We start from the raw sequence: 16,395 nt of genomic DNA on the forward strand, positions 1-16,395 counted from the left end.
GTACCACGCTGTCCGCCTGTTACCAGATCCGGCTATCCTTGTCACCCTGTTTATGCCTGCTGCCTTGTACCTCGCTGCCCACCTGTTAGTAGACCCGGCTATCCTTGAGACCCTGCTCTTGCCTCCTGTGTTGCTCCTCATCATTCTCCGAGTGTCTGCAACTACGCTCCTGCGACCCGCTGCAACCTCTTGCTGCAAGTTTACCAGGAACTTTACTTCACCTGACGTTCCAGTACCACTGTTCCAACGGAGTGCCTCTTTAATCCCCGCTGATTCTTGGTGCACGACTACCTACGCTGATCTGATGGTTCTCCTGCTCTTCCAAGATCGCATCCTCTGCTAAAAGTCTCCGGGTCCACATCTACAGGCACTCGTGTTCCTCCTGGCCCTCGGTTCCCTCTGTTCCACTTCCAGCGGGACCTGGGCTGGAGATACAAGAGAGGCTGACCTCGTCATATCAGTCTCCACCCAGGTACATGACAGGTCACCTTTGCCAACGTTTACTTCCTGAATTTGGATCACCCGCAGTTTCTATGGACACTCCTCCCTGTGCTCATGGAATTCATGGAGAGGTTTCTTGTCTTTGGGGCTGACCTAAATTTTGCTATGGATCCTGCTCTGTATGTATCGCATGGCTCATCTCACCTTTCCTTCTCCCACCTCAAATGCTTGAAGGCAGATCTTCACCCCCTTCATCTGATAGATCCCTGGCGGCTAATGCAAGAATGTGAATACTCCTTTTTTTTCACAGGTTCACCACACTTACTCACGTCTTGACTATCTTCTGATCATGCATAAAGATCTATCCAGAGTGGTGTCTTCTAGTATTGATGTAATTTCCCTCTAAGACCATATGCTGGTTCACGTGATGCTTCACTTGGGCCCAGTGACACAGATCCCTCCATCCTGGAGACTGAATGAGGCCCTGCTTTAATCGGAGGAGACTCGCGCTGAGCTGTTGGCTGCCCTACGGGAATACTTCTCTTTGAATAGAGCCTCGATTGACAATACGCTGGTTGTCTGGGAGGCACATAAGCCGGTTATATAGGGTACATTGATCACTATAGGGGCTAGCCTCATAAGGGAGAGGTCCCGACGCATAGATGAACTCCTGTCCAAACTGCGTAGCTTAGAATGCTCCCATAAAGCTAGCCTTGCGCGTTCCACGTACCGGGAACTCCTTGGAGTCCGTGAGAAGCTCCGCTCCCTTCTGTTTCACAAAACGAAGCAAAAACTGGCATGGGCACATTATACTATGTATGAATACTCAAATAAACCAGGTACATTTGTTGGCCTGAGCACTGCGTGGTCCCCGTACTAAAACCTACATTTCTCACATCATTGACTGACTATTCTGGCAAAAAGCTAACTACCTCTTCTGCAATGGCGGCGGAGTTTAGATCCTTCCATGAGGGTCGTTACAAACTTGCCCCCCCCCCCTTCCTCGGGCTCCACATTGGATGCGAGCTCACCCATACAGTCATATGTTGCCTCCTCTGGTATGCCGTCGCTTCCAGCTGGGGTTCGGGAGGATTTGGAGGAACCCATCACAGCTGAGGAGCTGGGAGTGGCATTGGCCCATTCTAAGCTGAAAAAGGCCCCCGGCCAGATGGCTTTACTTCGGCTTACTACAAAGACGTCATCCACCCTCTTGGTCTCTGCTTTAAACTCCATCACGGAGGGGCAGTCCTTTCCAATGGACACCCTTAGGGCATACATCTCCCTTATTCCAAAGGAAGGGAAGGACCCCTTGCAATGAGGGAACCATCGCCCGATAGCGCTCCTGAATACAGACTTGAAATTATTTACCATTTACTATTTCTGCCCAATCGGTTGCTCCCTCATATCCCAAGTCTCATTCACAAAGATCAGGCAGGGTTTGTACCCCTCCGAGAGCCTTGGGATAACACAATTCGGGTGGTGAACCTGATCCATGCAGCCAGGACATCGAAACGGCCCCTTCTCTTGCTATCCACGGACGCAGAGAAAGCCTTGGACCGGGTAAATTGGACATTCATACGGGCCACTTTAGAACACATCGGACTCTGATCTTCCATGCTGAGCTGGATTCTATCCCTTTATTCCAACCCCTCAGCCGCAGTCAAAGTCAATGAGACGAGATCTGACTTTTTTAGCATCCACAATGGCACAAGGCAAGGTTGCCCCTTATTTCCCCTGATCTTTATACTCTCCTTGGACCCCATTTTGTGCACAATAAGAGCAGACCCTGGCATTGTTGGATATTGAAAGGCATCAGGTTCACATAAAGTGGCCAAAGGACGTTTGATCCACTACTTGTACCCTTCATGACTACCTCCATTTCTCCCCCCTCTCTCTCCTTTCCACTTCCCACCCTATTTACCTAAATCAGTTTGAGACGCTATTTTTTTTCTACAGATATTTGAATATCCTGATATGCATTAGCTCAATCTCTCTTCCCTCGTTCTGGGTCCAATTGGCCACCGGGAGGCATACCTCTCGGGACAAATATATAATTTTGATGGAATATAGTTGCATAGCTTCAAGCACATGAGCCTGTTGTCTTACTACTACTCTATCTGCCAAACGGGCTGTGTACATTGCGGCATAATCAGTTTACTTTATTTGACCATTTTATACTATGTTATGTTTGGCCAGTCGGCCTATGTTATTCACAGAGTTAGCATTGTTATCTGACTGTGCTGCGTTTCTTCATTTCTCCTCTGTTTGTTTGACTGTGAATTGTAACTTAAGGAAAATAAAGGAATTGCAAAAAAAAGTGGACACTAAAGTATAAAAAAAAAAGCAAGGCTTGCTTAATATATGAGGGCCTCTTCCCCAATGTAACCAGCATCATGAATATAAAAAAAAACAAAAAAAAAAAAAACGCATGCATTGAAAAATGTAATAAACTTATCCTGCCTCGGCTTCCGTACTTTAGGTGGGTGACATTTGCGATCCTATGGATGAGATCCTGAGGAATGCTAAGTACTGTACCTGAAATCTCATGAGATTGGGTCTCAGCATAGCACAGCATAGTGCAGTGCTTCTATTGAGACTTTGGGATTTCACCCTAACTTATGCTCTGCAGATGGAAGCCCAAGGGTGAGCTAGGTGTATTTATGAAGTTTTTTTCCTACAGGTGTTTTTCCCCTGTACATTCATGCTCTTATTTACTAAGGGAGGTTCATTTTGTTTGTCTAGACCTGCTATCTGAATGGAATCTAAGGCTGGCCATAGTTTGTGCAGTTTTCCTTTCTTCAACCATGGGTTGAAGGAAAGAAAATTCCTCGATTGCTCGAATACAATAGCGCAGTGGGAGGGATTCTCTCCCACTGCGCTATTGTATTCTGACAGCAAGAGGTTTCCTCACTGCCGGAATACAATGATCAACCAGCCTGCCCATAGATGGATGGAAATTCAGCCGGTTCCCGCTGAACTGGCCGAATTTCGATGTTCCTGTAACCAGCTTAAGACATATTTAAATAGGTTTCATTAAAATATGTACATTTTTTTTTTCCTGAATGAAAACTATATGCACAGTTAGAATTTTGTGCATTAAAAAAAAAAACATTTTCATCCTACTACAAATTTTCTCGTCACTACAGTAGAAAACATTCATCGATTTGATACCACTAACCATTAGAAAATCAAACAAACATTCTGTACAAGGAAATGTTCTAATGAAAATTCTACTGGTGTATGGCCATCTTAACCTCTTGGCACCGAGAGTACACACATATGCGACCTCTCGGCGGGTGGGCCTTGATGCCGGAAAGCTGCATATTTGCTTAAAGCTTGCTCCCGGCACCTAACGAAAAGCTCATGATCGCTACTTGCGAACGGGAGCTTTCCAAACATGTGACCACTCTGACAGCCAATCACTGTGGTCACATGATCATAAACCCCACCCCCCGACCCTTTAAGGGGTTTCTGATGCCGGAAGGCAGGTCGGGGTTTATGATCATGTGACCACCGTGATTGGCTGTCAGAGCGGTCACATGATCAGAAAGCTCCCGGTCGCAAGTAGCCGGCATTAAGGGGTTAACATTGTCTTAAACTGGCCTTACATTAATCGGGTGCATGGGGGAATACTCCCCGCTGCGCTATTGTATTCTGGCAGTGGGGGACTCCTCCGCTGTCAGAATACACTGATCAGCGCTTAAGCTGGTTGGCTGCAGTACTGATCGAACAAAAATTTCCAGAGTCAATCATTAGATCAACTCCTAACAAACGGGAACAGGCATATATGGATTGAAATTTGTCCCTGCTGAACTGGTCTAATTTCGAACAGGGAGCAGATAATACCACAAACTCCCAAGCTGCTAGGATGTCAGCAATTGGTCAGATAGGGTATGCCACATTGTCCTTTGTCCTCCTTGATCTGAGTTTACCATTACCCACGGCTGAGCCAAAATGAGACAGTTGATATTGCGAGGGACAGATATGTATATTTAGACCACCCTAAATGAGAGTTCTAGTGTCCATTTAGTAAAAATATTTAGTATTGTTTGCATTATGGAGTTTGATTCACAGGTGCATAGATCGGTTTACTCCAGTAAAGGAGATAAACAGATTAGTTAATCGAATACCCAACTAGTCTGGGGTGTTGGCCACCTTTGGGCCAAATATATTCCTGTGAAAAGCACATTTAAAGGACACATGTACTAAAAAAAAAAAAAAAAAACATGAATGCTGCCCCTGTTGAGCTTTGTTTTTGAAAATTAGCATTGCTTGGCTGTTATGTAGATTCAAAGGTTTCATACTTTCTGAACGACTCGCCTGAAACAACTGTGCAGATCAGGCGTGGTGACATCACTAGCTGCATGCTTGTGGGTTCTTATCATTTTTTTTTTTTTTTTTATTATTATTATCATTATTCTTTATTTAACCGTCAAGGAATTTGGCAGAACAATACAAGATAAGGGTTCTTATCTCTGTCAAGAACTCTTTTGGTAAGCTGAGTTCCTGGGTCTGCACACCTGCTGCACCCATTATTCGGGGTTCCCAACTTTTCCTGCTGAATTTTTGTTTTATTTTATGAAGAATGTAACAGGACTATATGGAACACATAAAGGTAGATGAGATCACCTAAAACTCCCAGGTGGACAAGAGTGGAGAATTATGAGAGGGAGCTCCCACTGTTGGAGTATCCAAATCATATAGAAAGCCATGGGCTGACTCAGCCCACCAGACTCCACATATATTTAAAATATTTTTTTTTGGTCAGCCTGTTTTAACTAAAACTGAGTTTAAGCAATCCGTTTATTAACCAACTACACTGTTTTTATCTCTTTTACAGGCAAACTCACTGATATCCACGGGAACCCATTTCAGTATCACAAGGATGTGAAGCATATGAACTCTGCTGGAGTTCTTGCAGCTCTGCGTAATTATGACTTTTACTTTTCTCGAGTTCCCGAATCTGTGAAACAAGCGCTGGTCCCATGACTATGATGTACCTGGAAGACTTGGACGGAGGTGCAGATGTACTACCAACCAAAGGGGTTATTCATCCCCAAGCAACTTTATCTCACAAAACAGTAGTGAATAGACCACAGACTTTGTGACAGCAGCTTCAACTCTGATTAGTTTAACGAACTATGATTATTATTTTTTTTTTATGTTTTATAAATTCTCTCAAGGGATCACTTAAATATGGTAAAAAAAATTGTGCTGTGACTTTATATTGCTGGAAATGTTTGTTTTTATGGTGAGTGAAGTAAAGATAGATGATTGCTGCTATTTTCTTAATGTTAATTTTTAACCACTTGCTTATGGGGCACTTAAACCCCCTTCCTGCGCAGACCAGATCAGCTTTCAGCACTGTCACTCTTTGAATGACACTTGCGCGGTCCTGCAACACTGCACCCAAATGTAATTTTTATCATTTTTTTTCACACAAATAGGGCTTTCTTTTGGTGGTATTTTAATCACCACTGGGGTTTTTATTTTTGGCTAAACAAAAAAAAAAGACATAAAATTTAGAAAAAAAAAAATCATGTTTCATAGTTATAAAATTTTGCAAACAGGTAATTTTTCTCCTTGAAATAATATACGCTGATGAGGCAGATATGATGGGCACTCATAGGCTGCACTGATGGGGACAGATAAGGCGGCACTGATAGGGCAGCACTGATGGGCCCTGATAGGGCGGCACTGATGGGGACAATGATGGGTGGCGCTGGTGGGCACTGGTAGACAGCACTGTTGTGCACTGGTAGGTGGCACAGCGGAGCTGGTGGCTGCTCTCCTTGATTGGGACCGATGTCCCTCTGACAGCCACCGGTGATCGGCTTCTTTCTTTCTCCTCACGTTATTAGCGTGAGGAGAAAAAATAGTCGATTACCAGCTCTGTTTACATCACATGATCAGCTGTCATTGGCTGACAGCTGATCAAGTGGTAAGGGGTCGGGATCGACCCCTTACTCTGATCTGTGATCCAGCGAGTCTCATAGAGTCGCTGATCACAGAGTGCGCCGCGCGCGCAGGCCGCTCGAGCACGGGAGGGCATCTATTGATGCCCTCCCCGGCAAAGTAGGTCTGCGCTGTAGCCTTCATTCGGCTACAGCGTGGATCTGAAGCGGTTAAAAAGATTTCAATAAAAGAGCTCTCAAATCCACCATTAAAATTTTGCTAAACTGACTTGATTTGCAGAAGAATATGTTAACTTTCAAAGTAAATCTTCACTTATCTTGGGCTGGGTTCACGCCACTGCCACTGTGCAGCATTGGCCAGTAATGCTTAATGCATATAAAATTCAAAGGCAAGGCAGACAGCTTTTACTTTTAATAGGTGTAGCTCACATGTGCTGTGTTGGTGTGAAGCCGTCATCGCCATTAACAGTTTGAATCAGGAACCGGCCGAGATTCAAACAGTTTATGGCTGGCTTTAGGGTAAACTTTCTGGCAATGTACAGATGTGTTTCAGAACACTGAAAGAAATTGCAAATATATTGGCAGGTACAATATGTATTTCTTTCTCAGACATCACGGGACACAGAGCCACAGTAATTACTGATGGGTTATATAGGTATCACTAGGTATTGGACACTGGTCACACCCTAATCAGGAAGTTCAACCCCCTATATAATCCCTCCCCTTCCAGGGATACCTCAGTTTTTACGCCAGTGTCTTAGGTGTTGGACGTGCAAAGATGTCCTGTGCTGAAGCTCCAAAGGGAATATCCTAAGATCCTATACTGGGGCAAGCCAGGCAGACCGGATCCATTCAAAGTGTCTTTCATGGCCGAATTGGATGGTACCCGGGCCTCGTGTCCGAAGAAACGAGGTTTTACCTGTAACGCTTCTCTTTTAGAGAGCTGGACCCCGCAGATCAGAAAATGGCTTTAAACTTCCTAATTTCTGGCTGGGTGCTTTACAGGGCCAGAACTGCAGGATCCCCCTACTCGTAGGGGGCCCCAGTGTCTGACGGTTTTTACAAACGGAGCCCACCGTGAGAGGTGAAGATTGGGTCTGTGTATACAGCACCCTGCGGCTGGATAAGGTAAGAGGAGATTCCACAGAATTTTTGAATTCTAGTGGGTTTTCTCCTTTAAGGTAAATGCATGCTATGCCTATTGTGACCACCGGGGGCTGCCAAGAGCACAAACCTTCTCATGCTTGATTCTGTCTCAGCGTTCGCTGCACAAGCTCTTCCGCCGGCTCCAGGTAAGATGGATGTGGGTTTTTTTCATCTGGGATGTTCCCCCCAGGCTAGGGGCAGGCTTCAGGTATGCTGTAAGGCGGTTTTAGACCGAACTGCCGCCGCCAAGCCGCCTGTGCATACAGGGCCCATCACTGCCGGCTTCCTCCTTCCTCCCCCTCCCTCAGCCTTCCTCCATGCTTGTCAGGAAGGGTCGGCTCGCGCGGGAAGCGCTCGTTTTTCAAAAACGAGGGGAGGGGCGTCAGCGTGCTCAGATGCCCACAGTGCTAGAAAGCAGGGCTATTTAAAAGCACACTTTACAGGGGCTCTGAGCCTTGGAGGGACACAGAGCTGACAGTCACATGTAAGGTGGGACACAGGCATTCCCCTGGGCTGCATTTACTAAGGGAACACCAGACTGGGTATTTGGTAGCAAGGCTTTTCCGGACTACATCGCTCAGCAGTCAGTGTTCATTTTTGGATACCTCACACCTTGTTGCTTTGCACTATGGGTAGAAGAGGTTCAAGTACCCCCAGAACCAGACACACTGGGGGATCTCGTTCAGGTTCTGAGGACCCCCTGTCTGCTACACCCTCCCCTCCTGAGGGGCCAGGGACAGCTAGCCAGGGAGAGCCGTTGGGGTCTGGGGCTACACCTGCTTCTGGCACTTCAGCCCCTGTTAACATTACACAGGAGGTTTTTTCCTCAACCATTTCTGGGTTAGAGGAAAGATTAATGGCCGTGATTACATCTTCACTCAGTGGAAGAAAACGCACTAGGCCTTCCTCTGTTTCCCAAGACCCTCAGACAGAGGAACTCTGGAATAAAGGAGACGAATCCCTTTCAGAGGATCGGGATGGGACGGATGATTCCTCTTCAGAGGAATCAGGTGGAGAGGGACCCTCTGCGACTTCCCAAGAGGAGAAGGTCTTAGTGCAGATCCTTACTGGATTGGTCCGCTCCACATTTAAGTTGCCCGTACCTGAGTCTGTTAAGGAATCTTCATCTTCTTTGGGGTTGCTGAAACCTTCTCAAACAGCACATGTTTTTCCTGTTCATAATTTACTTGAAAAGCTCCTTTATTCTGAGTGGGATCACCCAGATAAGCGATTTCTTTCACCAAAAAAGTTTTCAACACTTTATCCTATGGAAGAAAAATGTATTAAGATGTGGGGAATGCCGGCCATTGATGCGGCCATTTCCTCTATAAATAGTAGTCTGACTTGTCCTGTAGACAACGCTCAGATGCTCAAGGATCCTGTGGACAAAAAGATGGAATTCTTATTGAAGGATGTTTTTTTCTTAGCAGGATCAGTGGCCCAACCTGCAGTAGCAGCGATTGGAGTCTGTCAATACTTAAGAGACCATGTTAAGCAGGTCATCAAAGTATTACCTGAACAGCAGGCCCAGGGGTTTGCTAACCTTCCTGCGGCCTTATGTTATGTTGTTGATACCATCAGAGATTCTATTGTGCAAACCTCTCGCCTTTCACTTGGGTTGGTGCATATGCGTAGAATCTTATGGTTGAAAAATTGGTCAGCCGAAGCACCATGTAAGAAGCTCCTGGCTGGGTTTCCCTTTCGTGGTGAAAGGTTGTTTGGAGAAGACTTGAATAACTATATCAAGAGAATCTCTTGTGGGAAAAGCACTCTCTTACCTGTTGTGACTCTTTCCCCAGCGCCAGGGGCATCAGCCTCCAGGCAGTCACGACGGCCTCCTCCGTCTGGGGCAAGAAACAAGAGTCAACCCCAGGGACAGAAGAAGTCCTGGGGGAAGAAGTCTTCCAGACAAGACACTAAGGCCTCTTCATGAAGGTTCGCCCCGCTCGCTTGAGTGGGGGGAAGACTGCTGCAGCTCTCAAGGCTCTGGCAGGAGGACTTCCAGGTCAGATGGGTAATCTCCACGGTAACCTTAGGGTACTGACTGGAGTTCCAAGAATTTCCCTCTCCTCGTTTCCTCAGATCAGGTGTTCCCAGAGACCCAGAGAAGAAGCAGTCGCTCCTTCTACCGATAGAGCAACTTTTGTCGCAAGAGGTCATTATGGTGGTTCCCACAAAGGATCAAGGATTGGGCTTCTATTCCAACCTTTTTATGGTCCAAAAACCAAATGGGGATGTCAGACCCATTTTGGATTTAAGAGATCTGTATCGATTCCTAAGGATACAGTCCTTCCGTTTGGAATCAATTCAGACAGTAGTCTCCACCCTGCAGGGAGGAGAATTTTTGAAATCAATAGACATCAGAGATGCAGGCCTACCTGTGCCCATTTTTCCTGCTCAGCAGAAGTGTCTGCAGGCAAAGATCACTGCTCTAAGGGAGCTGATTCTGACAGTCAGGACCAAGAAGGGTCCTTCTGTCCGCCTTTGTATAAGGCTGCTGGGGAAGATGGTGTCTTCATTCGAAGCAGTTCCCTATGCTCAGTTCCAGTCAGGACTGCTGCAACACAGTATTCTGTCGGCCTGGAACAAGAAGGTTCAGGCATTAGACTTTCCTATGCACCTGTCGCGTGCGTCAGAGCCTCAATTGGTGGCTCATACCCGAAAACCTGCAGAAGGGGAAATCCTTTCTACCGGTTGCCTGGGATCCTCTTGCAGGCGGGACGGATGCGTTGGTGATTCCGTGGCATCGATTCTCGCTGATTTATGCATTCCCTCCTATTCTGTTACTGCCACGACTCCTTCGCAGGATCAGGCAGGAAAGGAAGTCGGTACTTCTGGTGGCCCCCGTTTGGCCCAGAAGGACTTGGTAGGCAGAAATAGCAAGGATGACAGTGGGTTCCCGGTGGACCCTACCGGTACGCCCAGACCCGTTATCTCAGGGTCCAGTGTTCCATCCTGCCTTACAAACGCTAAATTTGACGGGTTGGCTATTGAGACCCACATTCTGAAAAGTCGTGGGCTTTCAGGTCCTGTCATATCTACCTTGATCAATGCAAGGAAGCCAGCTTCCAGAATGATTTATCATAGAGTCTGGAAAGCTTATGTATCCTGGTGTGAATCCAGGGGTTGGCATCCCAGGAAATATGTCATAGGTAGAATTCTTGATTTTCTACAATTAGGATTAGAGATGAAGCTTAGCTGGCCTTGAGTACCATCAAGGGCCAGGTCTCAGCCTTATCAGTATTGTTTCAACGGCCGCTTGCTTCACATTCTTCGGTCCGAAACTTTATGCAGGGGGTGATGCGTCTTAATCCTCCGGTTAAGGCGCCCCTAAACCCCTGGGACTTGAACTTGGTTCTGTCGGGGTTACAGAAACAGCCTTTTGAACCAATACGTCAGATTCCTTTGGTCTTGCTGACGAGGAAACTAATTTTTCTGGTAGCCATCTCTTCTGCTAGAAGAGTATCAGAAATAGCAGCTCTTTACAGGAAAGAGCCTTACTTGATTATACAAAAGGATAGAGTGGTACTGCGCCCTCATCCTAGTTTTTTACCGAAGGTGGTTTCAGATTTTCATCTAAACCAAGACATTGTTCTGCCTTCCTTTTTTCCAGATCCCTGTTCTTCTGAAGAAAAATCATTACATTCTTTGGATGTAGTAAGAGCAGTCAAGACCTATCTGGAAGCAACTGCTCAGATTCGCAAGACGGATGTCTTGTTCGTGCTGCCAGAGGGTCCCAATAGAGGACAGGCAGCGTCAAAAGCGACCATTTCTAAATGGATTAGACAATTGATTATTCAAGCTTACGGTTTGAAACGGAAGGTTCCTCCGTTTCAGATCAAGGCACATTCCACAAGGGCTATTGGTGCTTCTTGGGCAGTGCATCACCAGGCCTCTATGGCTCAGATCTGCAAGGCTGCAACCTGGTCTTCAGTCCATACATTCACCAGATTCTATCAGGTGGATGTGAGAAGGCATGAGGATATCGCCTTTGGGCGTAGTGTGCTGCAGACAGCGGTACAGGGTCCTCAGGTCTGTTAGCACCCTACTGCGTTGTGATTCCCCCCCCCTCAGTTGGCATTGCTTTGGGACATCCCATCAGTAATTACTGTGGCTCTGTGTCCCGTGATGTCCGAGAAATAAAAAAAATCCTATTTTCTTTCTAACAGCTTACCTGTAAAATCCTTTTCTTTCGATGGACATCACGGGACACAGAGGTCCCGCCCCTCTTCTAATACACTTATATTGCTTTGCTACAAAACTGAGGTATCCCTGGAAGGGGAGGGATTATATAGGGGGTTGAATTTCCTGATTAGGGTGTGACCAGTGTCCAATACCTAGTGATACCTATATAACCCATCAGTAATTACAGTGGCTCTGTGTCCCATGATGTCCATCGAAAGAAAAGGATTTTACAGGTAAGCTGTTATAAAAAAAATTCTATTTTTACTTGAAGAAAGGAATCATGCAACAAGTGCAGCACCCCCCCCCCCCTTGGACTTTTAAGGCAGAAATAGGAGTAATGGAGTAGGTAAAAGGCAGCAGAGTGCCACTTTTATCGAGTACACAATATGTAATACATTTTATAGACATGAACAGTGACATTAAAATATACAAGGTATACCAATGAACCAGTTAATACATACAGTAGATACATAGATCAAACCCAAAGCTGATAATCCAGGCACTGCCCGAGTCTAGCTGAGGTCAGTCCATGAAGATTTGTAGCATACATCCTGACATGTTTTGGCAATTTTAATTGGTATATATTTTTTCCTTCATCGGGGGAGGTTTACATTTAGGTGACTTTATCTTTATCTGCAACATAGATACAGTTACATAGTATTTGTACTACAATGCCTAAAAGGCAAGTGAGCTAAACATTTTTTTAGGCTTAAAGGTGCTTGTATAACCTCTGCCGGGTTAGCCCCCCCCATATCAAAATTTTTGAAAAAATCTTATGCAGTTTGTTAGATCTTTGTTAGATCAGGTTAGATCAACCGTTGTTTGCGTTAGATCTCACACAGAAGAAGCAATATTAACAGTTATTTGCTGGGGGGCTAACCCGTCATCAGCCCCCCCTTATCAAAAAATAGACCAAAACGTTAGCTATTTAGGAAGCAATTTGTTAGATCCGGTAAGATCAAGTGGTTTTAACGTTAGATCTCACATAATTAGAGACTTATTAAGTGATTAATGAGGAGGGGCTGGCCCCCCCCCCTTATCAAATTTTCTGGCCAAAAATCATTCAGGCTAATAGATATTCGTTAGATCCGGTAAGATCAAGTGGTTTTAACGTTAGATCTCACATCATTTCAGAGATATTCCACATCAAAATAGAGATATTAGGTGGTACATATGGACGGGTTAGCCCCCCCTTATCAAACTTCAACCGTCTCTGAATGGTCTCTGGAACCTTCTTTGCATGGTTCTTCGGCGGGTGCCTGTAGTCTCTCCTCACACCTTCGTTCACCTCCCTGCCTCATGGTGATCTCTCCTCAGACCAACAAGCTTAGGTCTTTAGCTAGCCCCCCTTCTTGCAAAGCAGGCTGGGCGTGGTAGTTCCACCCCCTGTAGAAATCAATGGGGCTGTATTGTGGGCCGTGGTCCTCTGCTGCTGCTTGATTGGCTCCCTCTCCCTGCCAATAGGGACACAGTAAGAGGAGAGGGAGGGGGAGAAATCCCCCACAGGGACTGACAGGCGTGCCCTCCCTCAGTGAGTGCCTGTGTCAGTGTCTATTCAGTCTGGCAGTCGCTGGCAGGAATGGCGGGAGGTGCAGTACCATGGGTGATAGAGTAGCCCCCCGCTACACACTCCCCCCACCAAAGAACCTTTGGTCCGCCAAAGGAGGTAATGAGTCTATGACTTGTTACATGCTTTTGATATACACACGGAAAAAAAAACAGGTTAGTGTGCACAGGAAACCATACAATTTACATCTGCATAAAACCCTGGCAGAGGAACATCCCACCAATTAGCATAGGAGGGGAGGTTAACTGGAATGGCCCAGCTAGATGTGCCAGGGGCTGAGTGTCAGAAACCAAGAAATCAGGCCGAGACAGAAGTACAGTTAAATCACACTTGTTTAATAATAAAAGTAAAAAGAACAAACGTAGTCAAAACATAGCCAAAGTTCAGTGAACGGATAGTCAGCCAAGCCAGAAGTCAGGGATCAATGTAGTGGAACAGCAAGCAGGATCTGGAGCCAGAAGGGATGTCAGCAGAGCAAGTCTTGAACAGGATCGCAGGAGATTGTTTCTGTGATGTTGACCAAGGCGAAGGCAGAGATCCTCTGGACTGGACGGCTTAAGTAGGCAGGACTGATGAGCAGGATATCATCAACAGCTGGCAATTATCCGACAGCTGAGTGGCCAGCTCAGAGAAGGAAGGGCTGAGCCCAGCCCTGACAGTGAGTTGGGATTGTCCACCACCAAATCTGCGATGGAAGGGTCAGTTTCTTCAAGTCAGAGTCCTTTTTGCAATGAGAAGACCTCCTCAAAGCTTTCACCCAAAGTATCATATGTTAGTCTTTTGGGCGGGTGAATAACCCTTCGCTCTCGCTGTTCTTTAGGTTCTGGGGTTACAGGCACACTGGTCTATTCTTCCTGCATATCAGCTTCAGCTTCCTCAATGAAGGATGGAAAGTCTTAGGGGTCTCTTGTCAGCAGGGAAGATTGAGGGTCTTCCAACTCTTCAAAAGGTGGACTTTGAGGTACAAACTCAGGAACCTCTGGCCTGAGAGTCACCTCGGTCACCTTGGGAGGAGAAGAAAGAGGGTGGGGGTGGGTGGCAGGCTCTGGCATTTGAGATGGCCACAGACAATCTTCTCTTCATCCTCGCTGTTTTCATCTTTGGCAGAGTGAGAGTGGTACAGAGTGAGATCTAGTCACTGGCCGGGATCTTCGAGAGGCCGTGGGTGTGGACTGTAAATCTGGCTGTGGTGGCACATGAACTGCTTCTGACAGAAGCAACAGATGATTGTGATGCTAAGTCTTCAGCAGGCCTGTGCTTCCCTCTGGCCGGATTTGATATACTGGGTGTCTGGGCAGATGCTTGCAAACGACATAGGGCTGTGACTTTCGGCGGTTAGCCAACTTGTGCTTTCCAGGGACACCCAGGTTTCTCAGCAGTACCTTGTCATCCGGCTGTAGGTCCTGCACTCGTACCCTAAGGTCAAAGTTTATTTTGTTTCTCTGTCCTCAGGCATATGAGGCAGCTTGAGCCTTATCAAAGGTGGTTTTCAGACGTCTCTGCAGCCGATCCACATACCCTCTGTGGAAAGTTGCTAAGGTATGGTCGAGGGATGTGCCGAAGGCCAAGTCTACTGGCATCCGGGCCTGCGGTCCGAACATCAAACTATAGGGAGAGTAACCTGTGGCATCATTGGCGGTGCTGTTATAAGCATGCACAATAGCCACTATATGCTTGCTCCAGTGCTGCTTTTGTTCTTAACTTAGAGTTCCAAGTATATCCAGGAGGGTTCAGTTGAATCTCTCTGGTTGAGGATCTCCTTGAGGAAGATACGGGTGGTTTTAGACTTCCTGATGCCCAACAGGTCTGAAAGTCTCTTGATGAGACTACTCTTGAAATCTCTCCCTTGATCAGAGTGGATGTGTTGGGACAGACCATAGTGCACAAAGAATTTCTCCGCGAAGATCTTGGCCACCATGGATGCTTGTTGGTCCCTCGTGGAAAACGCCTGGGCATACTGAGTGAAATGGTCAGTCACTACCAGGATATTTCCCTGCCCACTCAGATCAGGCTCCAAGCACAGAATGTCAATGCACACCAGCTCCATGGGTCCTTGACTCTGAAGATGGTCCATTGGGGCAGCTCATGAGGCAAAGTCTTCCTTTGGATACATCTGATGCAGGAGTGGCAATAGTCTTCAACTGCAACCTGCATGCAGGGCCAGTAAAACCGGTCCCTCAGCAGGAGAAAAGTCCTCTTGGGCCCTAGGTGGCCATGGTTGTCATGTAGGTGTCAGGGCTGGGCTCAGCCCTTCCTTCTCTGAGCTGGCCGCTCAGCTGTCAGCTAATTGCCAGCTCCCATTTCTCTCCACAGTTACCCAGCAAGTCGTCCAGCTCACTTGATCTCTGCCTTCACCTTTGTCAACATCACAGAGTCTTTCTCCTGCGTTCCTTTTGAAGACTTGCTAGGCTGACGTTCCTTCTGGCTCCTGATCCTGCTTCCTGTACTACTACGTTTATCTCTGGCTCTCTGACATTTGCTTGGCTGACTACCCGATCCGGTTACTGAACTCTGGCTTGTTTTGACTACGCTTACTCTGTTTACCTTATTATTATTATTATTATTATTATTATTATTATTAATAAACAAGTGTGATTTAACTATACTTCTGTCTTGGTCTGATTCATGGATCCTGACAGTAGGGCAGTTAATACTGTCTCCATATGTTTTTAAGGTAGGAATAGCTGCCATTTTTCTTCAGAATCGTCAGAGGGGCCCCTTCTATAGACCAACCCTCTGTGCACCTGAAACCGATCCCACTCTCGGTGCAGCAGATGGGTTTCCTTCGGGGAGTCAGTGAGGAGCAAGTCAGGGCATTGGCTCTCCAAGGCCTTCAATGCCAAGTTACAGGGAGGGTCCTCCAACTGGTCCCTTCGCAGGTCTTTGACAGCTTGGGCAGACCTTCATCCCCGACTTGGGCGACATTGCAATAACATCTGGGGACACCAACGGCTGACACTCCAACCTCTTCGGTCCTGGATCCTACTCCAGGTTGATGTTCTGCTCCTTGACATAATGCTCGTACCCTTCAGGTGTCAGTTGGGCCTATTCTTCTGGAGGGTCTCTGGAACAATGGGGCCTTTTTGACAAAGCATCAGTGTCTTGTTTCCTGACCCCAGTCGATACATAAGGCTTAAAATA

General features: G+C 46.6%; 1 protein-coding gene across 1 annotated transcript in view; it reads left to right on the forward strand.

Moving 5' to 3' along the window:
* BPNT1 (3'(2'), 5'-bisphosphate nucleotidase 1) overlaps window positions 1-5,724 on the forward strand; it is an 83,978-nt gene extending 78,254 nt beyond the window's left edge. Inside the window, exon 10 of the mRNA XM_073628360.1 lies at window positions 5,282-5,724. Coding sequence (XP_073484461.1) covers window positions 5,282-5,430 — 149 coding nt within the window. The 3' untranslated portion in view covers window positions 5,431-5,724. The remainder of the gene's footprint in view (window positions 1-5,281) is intronic.
* Window positions 5,725-16,395: the final 10,671 nt, after the last annotated feature.

The sequence above is a fragment of the Aquarana catesbeiana genome, linkage group LG04 (genome assembly GCF_042186555.1).
Source record: "Aquarana catesbeiana isolate 2022-GZ linkage group LG04, ASM4218655v1, whole genome shotgun sequence".
Taxonomy (NCBI): domain Eukaryota; kingdom Metazoa; phylum Chordata; class Amphibia; order Anura; family Ranidae; genus Aquarana; species Aquarana catesbeiana.